Here is a 19,846-nt window from a genome sequence, read left to right on the forward strand (position 1 = left end):
ACCTGAGTGTAAAGTTTTTACCCTAGGTGCACAACATCTAATGAACAGCAAACAGAAAAGTTAAAGTTTTTTATGTACTAAAATCTTCATCTAAAAAACCTTGTAAAAAGAGAACCCCATGGTTTTTAGATGATATGAAATACTTTTTATTATTCACACATTATACTGAATTCAACCATACATACGAAGTTTCTGTCGACTCTGGGTTTTTTTTTGGCCATCTCCAAACTAATGGAAAGGTTCGGTAAAACAACCGACAGATGTCGCGACTGTTCGGTCTTTGGTCTTTAGCGTTTACATTTTTCGAATCGACTTTGTGATGGGTGTTCCTGGCAAATTCTAGTTTAGGATTATTCGATAAAACAGACAATAAAACATGAATGTAGAAGTAGAAAATTTATTTATTCCATACAATACAATATGATTCATTCACAAAAGCAGTTTTATCAGAAATGCACAAGAGATTCAAAATACAATAAACAGACATTTGCTCCCGATATTATTTACTATTTACACAGGCATGTGAAACGTTTAATAAATCACATCGTAACTTTTAATAATAGAAATGCATAAATATATTTTTAACACTTTTAATATTATTTGTAAAATGGACGTACTTGAACTTTAAACGCCAATTTCTGAAAATATTTTTATTATTCATATAGTAATATAATAATAATTTCTATTGTTTATCAACATTACAAACAGTCGCTTAACTAACTTAACAGTACCTAAAATTTATATTTTAAAATGGTGCAACAAAAGAAAATGAATAACTAAATATAATGGTAAGGTACAGCGCGTCTTGACATCGACGAGGCATCAACTTTATGTTGATACTTGAAGATACAGAGTAAATACAACAACGTACCATCTTACATGAGATTTCTTCACCTGGAAATCTTTACTCTTGTTAACAATAAAAGTTTTTTAGTCATTTTCATCTTTATCAGTCACTTAATTTGTAGCCTTACAGCTAAAGTCAAGGGTAAAAAATGTGCCTACGTTGAAGTAGAATTCAATTAACTTTTCTTCAATTAATTTTATATTGACAAAAGTAAACTTTTCCAGATAGTATTTTTGAAAAGGTGGGACTTGCGCTAGACCGAGCTAACCTTAACTTAACTTGTACATAAGTAACTTATGTTTTTGTATCTGTCGTTGATTTTTGTTGTTCTCGAATGTTTTTTTCGTGATGTCTTCGTTTTAGGCATACCTGAAATTTATAAAATTGTACAATCAGTATTTAGAACACTTTTTGGCCGTAACACACATTTTAAAATGTTGTATCTAAGAACACTGGTACCATAGAAAATTAAACACGAACGTATTAAGTATAGGTACAAACATAAATATTATACAACAAAACTAAAAAAATAAAAATTACCAACAACAAATAATTAGTAGTATGTATTTACAGAAATAACAATAATATCAATTTGGAAGTCTGTTTAAATTAAAATTTAAGTGAGTTTTCAGGAAATGTACTTTTTCACAGATTTTTTCTATTCAAGTAGAAATTATTCAGTTTGATATTATAAAAATAACTTCTACAAAATGGAAATTTAAATTAAACAAATAAATCAAAACAGCATAATTATAACATCAAAAACGAAACACTTATTCACAAACATGCGTATTAGTATTTTTATTTACAAATTGTGTGACTTACCTAAAACATGCTTTGGCCAAACAATTCCAAGAAAATAAATAAAATACATTTATTTTGTGCAAAACGTGAAGCTTAGAGCCTTAAAACTAAAGGTTGGATTAGTAAAACAAACAATTATTACACACATTCTTTATTGATTACAAAACTCTATGAAATCAATCAGTGCAAGGCACAACTCTTCCATCTTATTTATTCCATTTCTCCAAATTTAAGAAAAATCTAACCATGAATGCCTTTAACGAGTTTTTTTTTTCATTTGGCACAAAATTACTAAGATTTTTATCAACACTTAGATATAATCTGTGCTTCAATAAACATCTAACAAAATTATTATAAAGAACCAAATTGGACACAAATAATTATATCAAATTAAATCATATCTTAAAGAGACAATAGTAATTTCTCAATTTTATATCAATAAACTTACGTTTTCTAAACAGTTTTTTTTTTACCAAAATACAATATCACAATAGCAAGATTCTAAATGTTTATACATATAAAAATAAATGGAGATTCCTTAAATCGAAGCATTAAATAGAGATAAATATTATTTTGTAAGTTTTAACATCTAGAAGAGACTCTTTATTTTATTTAATGATTATTTATATTCTATTAAATAATATATAGTATTTTTATTTATCGTTTATAATGCTTAGTTAATGTAATGAAGTAAAAGCTCGTTCTTGAATTTTATTAGATTAAGCATATTTAATTTCTTACTGAGAAATGCTCAAAAGTAATGTAACGTCTAGACACCCTTTTTGTCAGAGTTCTGTGAACAGTTTCTATTTGTTAACTGTTAAAAAGATGGAGTACCAAAGGATTACAAAGCTAGGCTTAAGCTGGATAATTCACTTCACGTCATACAATAAAATGTATGTTAATGTCAACAAAAAATCGAAGCTGCTTTTTATGTGAAACTGACTGCCAGTATTAGGCATTATTGCCTCCAGTAGAAATGAACAATATATCATGAAGATATCCTGTTATCTTTAGCTATGAAAATGTATACCCCATTTATGGTCTACGATCTTCGTAGTAGGACTTAAGGGTATATGATGTATAAGGGTATAGTTTGCAAGCCTTTACAGACAGCATGAGTCATAGTTGTAAGTAAACAGTCCAGGCTTATCTAATGACAAGTCTGTTTAATTTTAAATTGTTTGACTTCATTAGTTAGCGTTAGTTAAATGTTATTTGCATACGAAAATGTTAGTGAAGCATTCCAAATATAATAAGCGTTAATCATTAATGTCTTATCCAGACTTCATATAAACATATTACTTAGCCTTATTATGAATACCACTTGATTTAATCAAGCAAAAATATATGGCAAATACAATTATTTGAGATTCAACACCCTTTGGACACAATTTCAAGTGAAATTCAAAAGGCATCTCATTGGTATGCCACTTGTAGCGTCTATCGTCAAATTATAAAATTAATACTACAAAAATGCGTTTGTAAATCGTTTGTTTAAAATTCGTTATTCAGTAAATCGGTATCGATTCAAATCGATTATAAATTGGACGCTATAAGTAGCATTTGTGCTTGCTGTCATTGTGTCCCAAAAAAAATCAATCAGCCATGCAGTGTACAGTCCGCTCACAAAATTAGTTAACAAGTAAAAAAGAACCAAAAAAAATTGTGTTCATAGGTACCAGTTTTAATGTACAAAATATTAGTAGCGAGACCTTCTGTCCATATTTCTTATGGAATTGGCGAGATACAGCGAGAACAGCGCTCCGATCAACTGAAAAATAATAAAAAAAAAACATTGTTTAATAGGCGGTTCTATGTATATGCGACATAATTATTCATTACTTATGTCCAGTAAAGACTAAAAATTTGTATCGACTGACATCACCTAATGGTATTAGACCTCCTAGGCTCGTAACACTAATTCATTCCCATATCCAGTTCTTCCTAGACAAAAAGTCGTGGTGGCCTAGTGGGTAAAGGACCAACCTCTCAAGTATGAGGGCGCGGGTTCGATCCCAGGTCAGGCAAGTACCAATGCAACTTTTCTAAGTTTGTATGTACTTTTTAAGTATATCTTAGACACCATTGGCTGTGTTTCGGATAGCACGTTAAACTGTAGGTCCCGGCTGTCATTGAACATCCTTGGCAGTCGTTACGGGTAGTCAGAAGCCAGTAAGTCTGACACCAGTCTAACCAAGGGGTATCGGGTTGCCCGGGTAACTGGGTTGAGGAGGTCAGATAGGCAGTCGCTTCATGTAAAGCATTGGTACTCAGCTGAATCCGGTTAGACTGGAAGCCGACCCCAAAATGATTGGGAAAAAGGCTCGGAGGATGATCCAGTTCTTCCTAGTTCAATTCAAGTCTGCATTGTAAGATTGGGAGCTTGCAAACTACTGACCCAATTTCAAAAATTATTTCACTATCGGGAAGCTATACTATCCCCGAGTAACAAAGGCTATATTTCGGCAGTAGTTCCCACGGGACGCGGGTGGAACAATGATTGTACAACCATTTCACACTATCCTGTAATTCGAGGCGTGATCTCAATTCTAATGGCGATGACTTAATATTCTTGATGACTCAACCTACGAGACCAGTTCTCTAAATAAACGGAATTGATAAAATTTTGCGCAGAGCTACAAACCGCATAGAAGTGTTTTTACTAAGATAAATAATGTGGCCTTGAAAACAATTGTGATGTGGTTTCGAATTATTCTGGTAATGTTCAAGCTTTATAATAGATCTAGCTGATTCATCGACGTTTTGGAAGCTATTTTGTTCGTCCGGATAAGGTACTTAGGATAATTGATTATGAAGACCATGCCCAGGATTCTACATTAGAAATAAATAAAAAGTAACTATTAATTAAGTATTCTGTGGTTTGACCCGTAAAAGTGACACAACCAAACAGAGAAAGCAAACTCAAACTCGATAATCATTTATTTAAACTTGGCTGCAAAACAGCACGTTCTAAACGTCACATTGTACAAAAGACACTCAACGCCCACCCTTTAAGTGCCACTTTCAATGTGTGTATGGTAGGAACAAGAAGAGGCGCAACAAACTTCCCAGCGACACATGTGCTAGTAAATCTAGGCACAGGTAAATCTATTAAGAAAAATAATTACATTTAATTTTATTTATTTAATTATATTTAATTATAAATCCACGTACCTCAACACAGGCAATGCCAATAGCGATGCCAGCGATAGGCTTGTTCCACTTCTCATACAGCTCTGAGATGACGCCAGCACAGCCGCGGTGTGCTACCTCGATGGTGCAGCGGCCTCCGATGATGCTGCCAAGAGTGCTAGTGGTGCTGCAGCAGGAATCGGGCAGGCTGATGGAGAGGCCGTAGTCTTGGGGACCGTTCTTGCCGCAGCAAGCAAACTGGAAAGCGAGACGATTGTTAAGATGTATACAAGGCGTTGATTTGCATTTGTGCCATAGTTCAGGAGGAGGACATACAATACGTAAATAATCGATTGGAATTACAGTAGATGGGAAATAAGTAATATGCAGTGCTTTTTTTGTCATTGTAATGTCGTGGTATTTCAGAAGTTATCCAATTTTATGAATGAAATTTATGAGTGATCGTTGCGTATGCTTTGTGTTTGCGTTTGTCTGAGGGTGCAGCACGGTTTTAAGGCCAGTAACATACGCGCCAAGTTTAAATAAGGCTAGATGACATTTACGGAATTCCGAAAAAAAAATTAAAGAAAAAAAATTACGTACCAATTTTTTTATTGATTTGGGTCGAGAATCATTAGCATAATTACCTCCTTGAATATGGCACGGATGCAAATCAACAGCTTGTATAAAATGAAGTAAAAAAGATTGTGTCACAAACCAAGGGTAGATTATAATTCAACGTAATGCAATTCTGCAACGTAATGCTGTTTTTTTTAATTGTACGACTGGTTTTCAGTCCAGGATTGCTATGAGATAAAAAACTTACCTAGATGTTAGAAATATGTATCGTAAATGGTGTTTAAAAAGTAACTTAAATATTATTTTTTTCATTATTATTGCTGTGAATCATAATTCATAATCATGTTTATCTAAACTACAGCTTGCGCATGTTAATTGCATAAATGACATAATTGGATAAGGAAAAAGCTTTTATGACGACATTGCCCTCCCTCGATGCATTGAATTCAATTTAAATGGACAAACAATTACATTACAATAAATAACTACTAAAAAAATGTCTTTAATTGAAATAGAATTCATTGTTTGTCATTTCAGAAAACTTAAGTTACATTTTAGAAACAAAATTGCCTCTGCATGGCAAATCGTCCATCTTCATAAATTCAAGTTTGAAAATACAATCTTAGTGTACTTTGTTCACAGGCTTGACGATACCTACATGTGGCGTCACAGCTTTGTGTACTGGTGTTTTACTCATAGAACTTTCTAGAAGCTTACCTGCTGCTGCATGTTGTTGATCACAGTGTCAGTAGCCTTATCGACATTAGCGCTCGCTCTCTTATCGAACAACGCATCTACGGACTTCACAATGCTCTGGTTGATGCTTTCGCCGTAGACCAGGAGGAGAACTCCAATCACCACTTGTACGATGATGATCACCAGCAAGAAGATTGCGTACTGTAATCAAGAGTTTGAGGTTAGACGAAGTTCTAGGTGGTTGTATGACGTATTTTAGGAAACAAATATGTACTGTGAGACCAATCAACCGACTTCAGAATAAAACATTACCATAACAATGTATTAAACGTATAGCACATGAAATGAAATCTTAGTCTTTTGGAGCCATAAAATTGTGTATCAATTTAAATGTCTGCTATAGAAAAATGTGCCACAAAAATATAATTTACGAATTACAATTAACTTTGAAAAATTACTATATTATAACTAATGTAAAAGATTATAACAACAAAAACTATGTCAACCAATTGATCCCTAGTTTTATTTCACGTTATAGGTATTCGAGGAAGGCCCTTCGCTATCGTGCCATCACCCAATTGAATTTCATGTACCACGTAGGACTCAAACGGATATTGCCCATAGCTTACATTCCATTGCGTGTTTCGAAGAAGACCGGCCGTTCCATCATTGAAATGGTAAAGCAATGAATTGTTTGCCAGAGATGTTTGTCAATTCCAGATCAAATATTTGGTGTATTAGGAATGGGCGCCAAATGTGGACCGTAATTGGTTTTGATATCGAATGTTCTTAATTCACTCTCGTAAAAGTAGGCAGCCCAATAAACACTTCATTGTCTGAACTATTTACAAATACATACTATTCGTAATTCATACTTAACTCTGTAGTAATTTTTAAGTAGTTCACGGATAAATCCGGTAAAAAAAAATCGTTAAAATAATATTTGATCTCTTTAGACTTATACTGGAATTTAAATCCTTTTACAATCCAAAAGATTCTATTATTAAAAAAATCTACTATCCAAGCTTCGCCTAGAGCAAGAGCTTCTATTATCTTATCTTTGACTCAAGTTCTTCTCAATACATACCGTGACAACCATGCAGTGGCTCTCCCGTATCGCTCCGCAGCAACCAAAGAATGCTATCACGAACATTATGGCGCCGATGATGATGAAGACCCATGGTGCGACCGTCAAGTGTGACTTCAGCTCGTCTTTAACGACTGTCCAGTTCAGTAGGAACGCCACTCCAATGCCTATCACTGCTAGGCCGAAGAGCTGTAACCAAAAAAAATAAAAGTTAAATATAGAACAGGCAACTATATAAAAAAAAGGAAAAGTAGGTTAGTTTCGATAAGGTTGACTTACAATGACCCTAATCTGTTCAAATTATAGATCTTTTAATAAGGTTTTCCTAAAAATAAAACGTTGTGATATCGTCCTGCTGTACCTATTTACAATACTTGATGAAATACCTAGTAACACTAAACTTAGGAAATATAGTTAACATTTTGGAATTCCTCGAAACTAATAACCCAATATTGACTAAGGGTTTTTACGATCACAATGTAACGCTTTATCGGGGTCATGTGCCCTGGGTTTTTTCTATAATTACGCCTTTTTAATTGATGGCTAGTTTGGTATTTTAATTACAACGAATGGTGGATGGTATGACGAATTGTGGAATCATACAGTCATTACTTTGAAAGCACTAAGTATTTTGTTTATTTCAGCATAATCCATTTATGTACACGTAGATCTGTATCTGTCTATGGTTATAAGCATTATTTTTTTAATTACAATAATATACTATTTGTTTTATTGGCTACTTTGATGACAATGTCAGTATTAACACATGATGTAGTATTAACGTTATGGTACGTAATTTCCATCAATATTTTTTATTTAATTGAGGAAAAGCGTTCTCAAAACCACGATTATCTGACGTCATTGTAACGCAAAAACCAGTTAAGTACAGACAAAGTCCTTGACAAAGTTACGTGAAGTTATTTTGTTCTCAATGTTTCTGAGACATCATGTATACCTCTTTTTACCGAGTTTCGTAGGTAAGGTTACCACCAAAATACCTAGCGAAATAGGGGGCGTTCTTTTCAACTGTAGTAATTTGTCAATGGTGAAAAAAAAATATTTCATTACAATTCATGGGGATATCCGGCTGATAAGCATGGGGATTAAGTACATTAAAAAAAAAATGTTTAATATTTGTGGTGTTCGCTATCTGACCTCCACAACAGGATAGTGGGCGATACTGGTGGAAGTGGTTGATAGTTGTAACCAAACGCAACCTACACTAATGTCAGTCCTATTAACCTTTAAATAACTTTATTTTTGTTGCCACCTAATTTTTATGACACAGAGGTTGTTGTACTGAACAGTATAAAGAGACTATGTACGGGGACCATGGGTCTTTTCCAGGGTCCCTGACACAGGCTGATGGTAAATTATGATCAAATGAGATGGTGCTATCAATACTAAAATATCCACTAACTTCGACCTCAAAAAACAAACATACAAAACGTAATATTATGTCATGCATGAGCATACACAGCGTGAAAACTTTGATTCGTTAGGAAACTACAAGAGACAAGGCTGCTATTTATACAAAAACTTACGAAATTCGGTTATAAAATTTCCAAATTAAATCTCCTGAGTGAATAACATGATGGAAGTAGGTAATTGACTGGACGCACGTCCAGAATTAGCTTCGAGCGGTTGACCGGCCACGTGGTCCGCCCGCCTTCCCGATTATTTTCGTAAAATGCAAAACAACATAATGAAGAGTTGTGCTCGTGAATAACTGTTATCTCATGCGAGGTCAGCAGCCAGAACAGATGGTTTAATGGCAGTAGGTTAATTAAAAATAACTTGTTTTGTTTGTTGAGCGATAGGGAGGATAATGAGTCCAATCTGTAAGGCCTTCTCGTGTCAAAGGAGCAAACTGTGTCTTCTAACTCTTCAATGTATTTATCACAGAGTTTGCAGAATACACACTAGGTGGTCTCAGATTTTTTGGTAAAATTTTATCCTGCCCTGGATTGGAATATTTATAATAGGTAAGAAAGTCTAGAGGTAAACCACTTAAACGCTGACGAGATTTAGACCCATTTCGTTGCTGACTGACCCGCAACAACAGGCTTCAGACAGAGAAAGATGATGAAGGATGAAGGAGGTTTCTGCTCAATGGGAAAATACGAGCTAAAAACGTACGAGAGATGGGTCACCAAATACCATTACGATTACTAATAATAATGAGCTCATAATTTCGCCAGTACCTCAATGGATATTCACGTGAACCCGTGCCTCAGCTGCAGTGTTATTTCCTACGAAGTGACGTCATTCGAATGACCCCTTTTGCTCACGCGTTGCGAGCTCGACTCGAAACGAATCAGGCTGAAAACATGATTGGCTTATTTCCGTACTACTAACTAGTGCTTGTTTTGTTTTTGATGGAAACTGATTGATACGGTGTTCCATATGCAGATTTTGAGTATGCATTCATGCCCATTCAGTTATTTAAAAAAATGGGACTGTGAAGGTTCAAGGATTATTCCATAACTCAAGTTTTTCTTCAGAAATATTGTTAAATATTTAATTTTTAAATAGTTACTAGACCACTAAATCATCGGGAAATACAGCTATCATAATTAAATGCTTCTTACGTAATCGCTATAAAAAACTTTTTAACATTTGACGTAACGAAACTTGCATGTTTATGTAAAATCAAACTTAACTTGCCTTTTGAACTTTTGATATGCTGTTTCTTTTCTTTTATCTTAAAGCTTATCTCCTTTTTACGATGTCATATATTTTTTATAATAAATAGTTATAAATATGAGCTTTATCGAGGTCTTTCGATACTTAATAAATTGGGACTTTCCAGTCCAACAAAATATAGCTATCATTATATTTCCTGTTAAAATTGTACATATACATATAGATACCTTCCTAAATATACTGCTAAAAATACGATCCTTTTTAGCACTTTGACAGAAAACTGCGATCTCTCGAAAGTCTTAAAATTCGATAAAACGAAAATCACGATTCGTGATGGAGATGGATATTTTAGGTACAGGTGGTAATTATTTAGATAAACGAATAATTGTGAAAACAGCAACTGTCACTTGGCGATTCGTACTCTTTCTTCCGTGCTTGCAAAGTAAGAAATCACCCAATTTTTGTAAACGTTCAGCTAAAAGTCAATATGGCTGAAAAGATTGTCACTTGTGACGTCAGACAACTATGAAAGAAGAAATGCTGCGGCTACGCCACATAGCAAAATAAGATATAGGTGTACCGAATATGTTGTGCCGTTGTTTTTACTAACTGACAGCATTTGTCAACTGTACCAAAAAACAATCGGTGTATAATTGTGAAGGAAGATGAGAACTGAGAACATCTGTGCGTGAATGAGTGTGACACGATTACGATGCGATGTTTAGTTGTCTATGAATCGATACTATCGAAACAATTGGTTATTCCGTTGGAACTAATCGAGTTAGAGGTTATCATAATGTCATGCCTATCTTGGAATGGTTCAGTCATTACAAATGTTATAATTATTATTTTAGTTACGGGTTACGCCCACTTATGCATATGTCATTGTATTGGAATTACTTATTTGCTTAGATCACTATAATTATTATCTGCATAGTAAACATAATAAATTATAGGTCATGTTAGGTATTGTAACCTTGGAATACCTACAGACTTGACATGAGATAGAAATGACGAAGATTCAAGATGTTTGTTATCCATTCACGTAACAACTACTGAATTGTTAGATTTTAATGAAACATGGCATTATTATATTCAGAATAACTTATTTTTCTACTTGGTATGTACATATTCGGGCGCTACAAGTAATTCAAAGTCAAAGAGCTCTTTAATCTCCCTTCCCTTTTCCTTTAAAAAATTCCTCAGGATGCGGAAAAAACGGAGGGGAACAGCTAGTTGGTCACTAACAGTAAGTACCTCTAGGACAGCGATAAGTTAAATTAATACTAATTAACAAACCCGCTCAGTTGGGACCAGACGCCATTATAATTCTCGCCAACAACAAATTGACACGCCATCGCCATGTTGAATGTTGATCAATCAAATGTGGACGGCTGTTAACCCATTTTAACGTAAGCAATGTTTCTGAGGTAAAACTTTATACAAGCTAACTGACATAATATTGTGGGAACATATGTATATTATATGGAATAGTATTTTATCTAATTTATTAATGGACTTCAGAGGCAAAAGCAAGCTGCGGGATTGTTCGAAAGAGTTACCGCGGCCATAAGGGCTTGAGAAGGAACATGGTGGGTTTAGTCTGTGAGAGTCTGACACTCCATCGGGTCATTCGATGATTTTCCTATAAAAAGAGGCAAAAGCAATCTGCATTAAAATATTATTTTTTAGGAAATATAAGAACATCTTGCAGTATTTGACTTGTACAATTTGGTCCCAAATAGATACCTTGTTAGACAATGTTTAACAGAGTTTACTAACACGAAGATATGAGATTAAACAAAGTTAACGGTGTTTAACAATCTTTCAGTTTTCAAACACTGCTAGTAACGAGGTATTTGCAAACTAGTACTTATTTACAAGCAACATAATTGTCCGCATCTCTAGAAATGTTTAGGGCTCTTTCAAAATGCTTTAAGCTCATTACCCTTTGAAAATGAAGTCAATTAAGATCAAATCAAGTTAGGCTTCAAAAAGTTTGTTATCAGCAGAAAAATATCTTTACTACTCATTTACATTAGCCGTTATCCAGGGGTTTCATCCGCGTCCTGTTGGAACATCTGCCCGTACTCGGATAAAATATAGCTTATTGTTGCTCGGGAATAGTGTAGCTAAACAAAGCTTTAAATTAGGTTCAGTTTCAGAGCGTTCGAGGTACAAACAAAGAAACAAAAAAAAACATCTTTATTATATTAGTATAAGTAGATGGTATACACAAGTCATTCATTCCACTCTCAATATCCAATTTCTTTCATCTTTCTGGTCATTGGAGCCAGCTGATACAAAAGCGTCTCGGTTGACGTATAAAAGGCATGCATAATAGGAATGTATTCAGTCTAGCCTGACTGTTTCCATAGATATAACTTACACATTAAAATATGCACTGCATTCTAGACAGACAGACGGTTGATATTTTAAAGGTCATTGAACTTTTATGTCGTGATGGATTTCACAGAGACAGATTGAAGTTATAGACAGTTGAACATGATTTATTTATCAACTGGTACCTAGGTACTTTATTGTTTGACCTTTCATCACTAGTGATATTTAATTTCGTACGTAAAAAAAAACTCAAAAGGGGTATCGGGTTGCCCGGGTTGAGGGTTGAGGAGGTCAGATAGGCAGTCGCTCCTTGAAAAACACAAACATAGGTGGGAAAACACTCGGGGGATATCAATGTTTAACGTCATCTGTGTGTCAACTTGTATTTTATTTCCTTGGACTTTCATCAGCAGTAAGTATTTCATACCTAAAAATGCGTCTTTTCCGTCCCTACCTAAACAAACTATCGCCCTTCCATCACACTTTTCTATTTAAAAAACACTTGACGCGTAAGGTAAACGCCCCAGTTGGCGACCCCCTTTCATTATCGTGAATTTACAACGCGTCTCGTTTTAAAAGTCGTATGGTTATGCATGCCGTGGCCGAGTTATTTCACAGGCGGTTGCGTTTGCATAACACCACACACTGTATAGATTATATACGGCAGCTGAGTAATCCTGCACATGTTACGTAATGAAATGGCAGCCATGATCGCCTTCACTTGAATAAAGAGTATACGCTCATGTTTTATGCAATAAAATTGAGTATGCATTCGAAAAATTACCAATATTATGCCTGATGGGTTTGTATCCCTCATTGCAAATTCAATGACAAAACAAGTTGACGAGACAGAAATCCATAACATTGTCAAAGCAATAACATTTGTGAATCGTGAACGAGTTACCTTCAAAGTGTACACAACGGAAATATTTCACTTACAGTATAACGGTTCTACTGATAACGGTGTCGTGTCACCGTAATTAACATGGCAACCGGTTACTGAGTCTCAAAACCTAGACCATTTACCTGTAACAGAATCAGACTGAAAGCTCTTATGACTCAAGGGAGCACCAAACCCGGAATTCCCCGATCGGCAAGTTGCCAGCCAGCCTTTGTTGTAATTGTGGACTCGACATAATTGTTACAAGTACTTAAAATGATTGATTTAAGTATGTTTGAAATATGAGAGAGATGTGAGAGTGGTATTGATTCGTTGACCCAATTGTTGTTGACTTGTCACATAATTTCAAACACGCTATGCGTTTAAAACGAAAATCACCACTAGTCTAAAGCTGTGTTTTTCATTCTAACAGCCTGTAAACGCTTTGTAATTAAAAAGCCATTATCACCAGAACCAGGCATATCATCTGACGTCATTTCATCCGGAGCACACTGCAGTGTCATCTCCCGCTCATCGGTCAAAATGACACAAATACAGAGACAAAGAAAACATATGAACAAAAAGCATCTATTTTAATTTAAATACTAGACATTACGAGGTGCTACGAAGCTTGTATTTTTACGAGAACTACGTCATACACCACAATAACAGTGTTTTGAATTTTGAAACGAGATAGTTGCTAAATTCAAATTATGTTTTCAACCAAACGTTATTCCCCCAATATTATCATTAAGTACCCTTTGCAGTTATGGAAGGTTGAACACCATAATAATTACAGGTAGCTTTGGAAATGGGGCGTTACACGTGTTTATGGCCGTACGTTGGGAAGTGAATGTTTCTACAACGATGACCTAGATTTTTCAATAAACAAAGTGACTTTGAAAGTATTTGTTATTATTTCAACAAAAGCCGAACATTGCATCGAATGATCGTTTTTAAATCACATTGATCTTAGAGTATGAGAAAAAACCGACTACATAACAGGCTCAAAATAAACCATATCTTCTATCGACTGAATACATTCCAGAATACAGAGGCGTTGTTTATCTAATACTCCTCGTAAACCATGTTACCGGATTTACAGCCGCCAATCAAATCGAAATCAATTCGACGATCAAGTATAAAACTGACATCCTGATGATGATTAACGAGGCAAAATTGGTTCTGTAATGAGTTTTCCTTAGGCACATAGAATAGCCGAAACTTGTCAAACATTACGTGGGTTTGTGCGTTAAACAAAGGCTGAACTTAGAAGATTATTAAATATTTAGAAACTTCTTCGGATCCCAGAAAAGTTTTCAAGAACGTTTGTTTGGTTGCCTTTGTTCTCACATTATGAAGAGCAAAATTTTGACTTTAACATCATATTTAATTAAACCATCACAGAACAAAACCGTGTAAGACAATCTCGAAAATCAATCTCGACCGCATAATTTCACGGTACTGCTCACGGCTTTGAGAGCCAAAATTCTTCAGCAAATCTACGAGGTTACACAACGTGCGTGACCCAGCCAATACCAGGTGTACCACTATGGAAGATTGCATAAGTAAGGTCGGTGACCGGGCGACAATGACGAGGAGGAGCGAGGGCGGAAGGGCATAGACAGGGAACCACGGCGATCTGTGTAGTCATTAAATACATGACGTCTGACTCACAGCTCAATAAAAAACTTGGATAAATTTTTGGGCAGAGCCTGCTTTTGGGGTCAGTTATTGAAGGGTTAAAACACATAGGTGTTGAGTAGATAATATTTTACATGGAATGGAGACCGAGTGAGAAAAATAATTCCTTTGTAACTTCCTAAATTGTCTTCACTAAGTTTAACCCGTTTTTGTCGTATTCCGGTTAAATAAACATAATTATTAGTGGAAAACAAATAATTCCTTATGGACGAACGTACCAAAAATGTATAGTTTGTTGTGTATACCGATCAAAGCAGGAAGTTAATCTAATTAAAACCATATCACGTGTTGCTGAGCTACTCAGTGGTACACACATTAGTATTCCAAACTTATCGCCAACTGCCAATGCTATGGCAGATATAACCATTTTAATAAATAGGTGTTCGGACGTCATATTTTAGGACGAAGAAAGTTGAAAACGACTTCACCAAGTACCGAGACGTATAAATAGTTAAATATGACTACGAGATAGTCCTTGACGATCCTTTTACAACGAAATAGATACGTCATTCTTACATCAAAGATCACATGTGGGTGGTGTGAAAATGATGGTCTCTTTTTGTTACACATAAAAGTAGGTTGTGTCATACGGCTGAGGTGGCTTTGTTAGTTTTGAGATGACACCACAAATAAAGAACGTGGTATATGCCGAAGAATGGAACCCAAGAATAGAAAACGTTTGGCCTGTAATTCTTGTCACGTACTGAAAAATACAACAATCATAGCCTTTGAAGCATACGTTTAGTCATAAGTATGTACTTTGTGTGACAAGGATACAAAGAGTTTGTTTAGCGAACTAAACAAAGTGTGACTTTATCAAATAATCCCGAGGATTTCCAAAGAGAAACGCAAATACTAGTGGCAAGGCTGTGGTATGCAACATCCGCAGCCGTGTACGGTTACAAAAAAAACTTATTGCATCAACACTGGATGTTGGCAACACTGGTACATTTGTGTTTGAAACCAGTTTTCAAACGAGTTTTTTCTGGACTCAGACCGAAATTATTCGGCGTCTACTAACCGCTATCAAGGAAACGAATACTTTTTTAATTGATGTCGGAAATGCCTTTATGAGGCAAGTGTAGGCAGACCACGTGTTAATATGGGCAGAGCCTTGGGTTTTTCAGTTTTAACGTTGGTAGTCCTCTTGAACATTGTATAATGGTGTCCTAAATATAATATAGCTTCGGCACGTCTACTAAAGTAAGTAATAGGGCGAGCATGTCAAGTGTTACGGGCGCCGGTTTGGCGGCAAAGGCGGTTGTGGCGATGATGTCACCTCGGGCCAGGTCACGTGTACCATGTTTGAATACCATGGATTATGGTACAGTCAACGATGACTTTATTGCTTCAATAATGGGAAGATATGTTCAGATTAATCACTCACCATAAACTTTTGTTTGTTTGTATGAATAATAGGATATCAAAGTCATCCAAGTGATGTCAACACTCCAAGGAGGTCTTGCTTGGTTACAATCTCACATAATGCTACTCAACTCATTTCAAAATACATGTAAGCAAAGAGGATTGCTGATAATGCAAGGTTAATTCACAGTCTAAGCACAGGTTACGTCATGCATGAGGATAAGCTTCGGGAAAATCTAGCCTTGAGTCACGATCACATGCCGTTATCCTTCAGAAATGAACCAGGGACTTTTCCTTGACCCACTTCAAAAAGAAATACAAGGTTTCTTTTATAGCCATCAGGAAAGCTGAACATTTCCAAACTGATTTTATTAGAGTGCAAGACGTAAAATCTAGCGACCTTGATGTTAATCGTTAAACTACTGTTGTTACGCGAATTGTTGACTCAAGACTGTGTAGCCATTGTAATGATTACTTTAAATTCCTGACTATGGCCACATAAAGTTCCCGAATTTAAGACAGTATCTCTTCATTAATTATTCAATGCATTCACCTGTTGACTTTCGGAGGGTGAATGAGTAGGGAAAATAGACTTCTGTCACGCAATCTTCATTGTTGACCTAGTTTACTACATAAATTAATGATGGAATGTAATAATGACCACAAACAAATGTAAATAGATATCGAAACGCAGTTTTACAGCGAGACTAATGGAATAGAACTATACGTTACGGGCCACAAAAATAAGCTTTTAAGAGTAATTAATGAAACAAGTTTTGCCTATTAGGAAAACCATTTTGTTTTACATCGTTTGTAAGCATCTGGAATTGGGACAACACATTTTTTTAGGTTGCATAAAGTATAAGTATAAATGGTAGGTATAGGCTTGCGGGAAAATGGTCGTTTGCATGCAATATATGTATATTATTGCTTCGATAAAACTGCGACCACTACCACATCCTGCTTCCATTTTGTTTTGATTTACAATTACTGAAATAATATTGAATTGCAATACTTACCAGATTACTACCGATCTTCAGTCAATATTCTAAGTTAATGACCACAGTTAATAACGTGGTTATTTATTTATCATTTAACTTCAAAACAGGTTTAGTCGTATACGTACTACAGGCACTACAGCCAACACATAGCTTAGTATTAAATGTAATTATAGAAGTCGACACCAAGGTCAGACAAGCTACATTCAATGAAACAGTCGTAAGCAAGATGACAGTAATACGTACTAATATTTGTACATCTGTTACTGTCAATGTTCTTTGGCTAAGATTAGTTAAAGAATCGGTTTTATTCTTTTCAATGTCTCGAGGACACTTCGTTTGTTGGAAATCTCAGTTTCTATTTAAGCTAAGATCACAGAAAATAACTTGCATGGGCAAGAATGGAGAATTTGAGTGAAAATCTTGCATTTATTAGCAATTATTTTAATCCAAGGCAGGACGCTCAGGAAAAGACTGAAACGAGAAGCTAATACTCTTTCTTTGAAGTGAATGAAGACCTCTATCAGTAGTCGACAATAAAGTTCAGCTAAAACGTACACAAATTGGATTCCATTACTGATTCCGCTTTTATCTTCACACTGGAGACTCGTTCATTATCGTCTCTCCTTGCATGGTAACAACAGCATTAAATTAGAATCGTTATTAGTACGAAAATCATTATGTATTTGCTTATGCTACGTGATAATCTGCGAAACTTCGATTCGCCAAGACACGTACGAAAGACAATACGCACAAAAATGTGCCAAGATGTTGATAAAACATCAGTATTGTGAAATTAAATAATCCAGAACCCAGTGTGGGAATGAGAAGATCTTTATTTTCCAAACCTTTTCTCAAATAAATTGGGATCTGCTTTCATTCAAGATCCACCTTACTACCTGTGTTGTAGATATGTAAAATAATGTACATGGTGCCGTCTTTGTGTGTAAGTCTGTCAAGTCACTGGTTACATACCCCTTGGGGAAACAGGTAATCTTTTGACTTCTGATAGACCGTATAACTTTATTCAACTGTCAAAAAAGAACAAAAGAGTCAAAAAAGCGACAGCACTATCATCCATGTATAGCGGCATCTCTCTCACACTGAACTTTAAGATGTCATAATACGGGCTCGGATCGCATTCCTTATGCGCGTAGGCAGCTTCCTTCCATAAGAATCTACTATGAACACTCATGATGTCATATTGACTTAATGACATTGACTACATACCTGTTAAGGTGGTAAAAAATGCAATAAGCAATAACTGACGCCATTGTTTGTGAGTCACTAAGTCAGTCACTACTATTTAAAACGTGCGTTGGAACTGGTTTGAGCGGTCAAATGGTGAATTGTAGTTTTGGGTTTTGTTGACTTGTTTTTGTCAGTGGGACGTTAAGATTTGAATGATTTTTCATAATTTTTGGAATTTTTTGGGAATACTCATGACATGAAACTGGTGATCCTGTGGACTTGAGTAAATTGCTAAACGAATGATCGCACATTCCCTCAATATTTGCAGTTGGACAACTTATAAAGTAACTACGAAAAAAACATAATAAAGCATTGTATTCAAAAGTTTAAGGAAATATTAGAGGTAAAAAAAATTATGACTACAGCCAACAATTGGCACACACACCCTACAAATTCTATCTTTGAACCCCTTAGACGGAGAAAAAAGACATTCTATCTCCGTCTTAGTGCTTACGACAGACAGAAATAGAGAAGATTTTCATGTAGTTTACAATACTTTTATTTTATTTAATTACAGATTTTATCACTGTAGTGACAATTAACGAAGTAATTAATGAAAATAAGAAAAAAATGTGGATTATTCAGGAAACTCTTATTAAAAGATCTTTGTGTTGTCAAAAGTGATTGTGAAATCACACGCACGTCCTATTAGAACAGTGTTAGAACTCCCGTGTAAAATGTTATTTTGTTCCCATATTCTTTGCAAAATAAACGATTTGATTTGGAACTTTCAATAATCCGTGATGAACGCAGGGCGTCAGTTTCACTGTTGGCTGGTCAAGCCATCATCCGTCTACCGGAACACGAGTCAAGCAAACCGGTTCGAAGCCCGCCCTTTCCCCAACTTACCGCGACCACCAAGTTGAAGAAAAACAGCACATATTTCACAAAACTCGTTCCACATCCCATCTTGAATGAGTTGTACACACTCTTGGTATATGTTCACACACAATCGCACTATGTCACTCGCGTTACTTGTTTATATGAGCGACACGCAAGCGTAACCCACCGGTGTCGACGTTGGAAATGCTACTAAAGAAAATAAGCAGAGATGGCGATGGCGCGCCGCGTCCCCCGCGCGCTCCCTCGCCTTCCATGAATCATGATTAGGGTGCCCATCGGGGCGTTTTGTTGACTCATTTTACGTACATTTCGACATTAAAAGTTGAATTATGTTTGTTTATTCATGTCATTAAGTCATCACTTTATTTGTTACCCGTCTCAATCATTAATCATGCATTACTGACTTGCTACATGGAATAAAATAGGCCATTTCGGTGCCATACCACTAAAAATAGACGCTAACAACTTTTCAAACTTTTCCGGTAGCTTTACTTTTCACATATCAAATGAATCTGTATAAAATCAACGGCCGAAAATTACCTTATGGTGCAGCAGAGACGAGGTAGGTACCTACTCGATAACATAATTCATGTAATTAATTTAATGGATATGGGAATACGTTTAACAAATCAAATAACTACATTTGTGCAGTTTTAAGGTAAATTACT

At 35.4% G+C, this 19,846-nt stretch overlaps 1 protein-coding gene across 2 annotated transcripts; it reads right to left on the minus strand.

Annotated features, from left to right (window-relative positions):
• Positions 1 to 383: 383 nt before the first annotated feature.
• LOC124631064 (23 kDa integral membrane protein-like) lies at positions 384 to 19,380 on the minus strand. Of its 2 annotated transcripts, none has more exons than XM_047165198.1 (6): positions 19,185 to 19,380; positions 7,149 to 7,337; positions 6,083 to 6,262; positions 4,829 to 5,044; positions 3,367 to 3,425; positions 384 to 1,216 (listed from the first exon to the last, which is right to left on the minus strand). In XM_047165198.1, the coding sequence occupies exons 1-6, from the start codon at positions 19,242 to 19,244 to the stop codon at positions 1,207 to 1,209; spliced, it is 714 nt and encodes a 237-aa protein (XP_047021154.1). In that variant the 5' UTR covers positions 19,245 to 19,380; the 3' UTR covers positions 384 to 1,206. The 2 variants fall into 2 exon arrangements, with proteins under 2 accessions (XP_047021154.1, XP_047021153.1); XM_047165197.1 differs by having other exon boundaries at positions 3,334 to 3,425; positions 19,185 to 19,379.
• Positions 19,381 to 19,846: the final 466 nt, after the last annotated feature.

Source organism: Helicoverpa zea, chromosome 6 (genome assembly GCF_022581195.2).
Source record: "Helicoverpa zea isolate HzStark_Cry1AcR chromosome 6, ilHelZeax1.1, whole genome shotgun sequence".
NCBI lineage: Eukaryota > Metazoa > Arthropoda > Insecta > Lepidoptera > Noctuidae > Helicoverpa > Helicoverpa zea.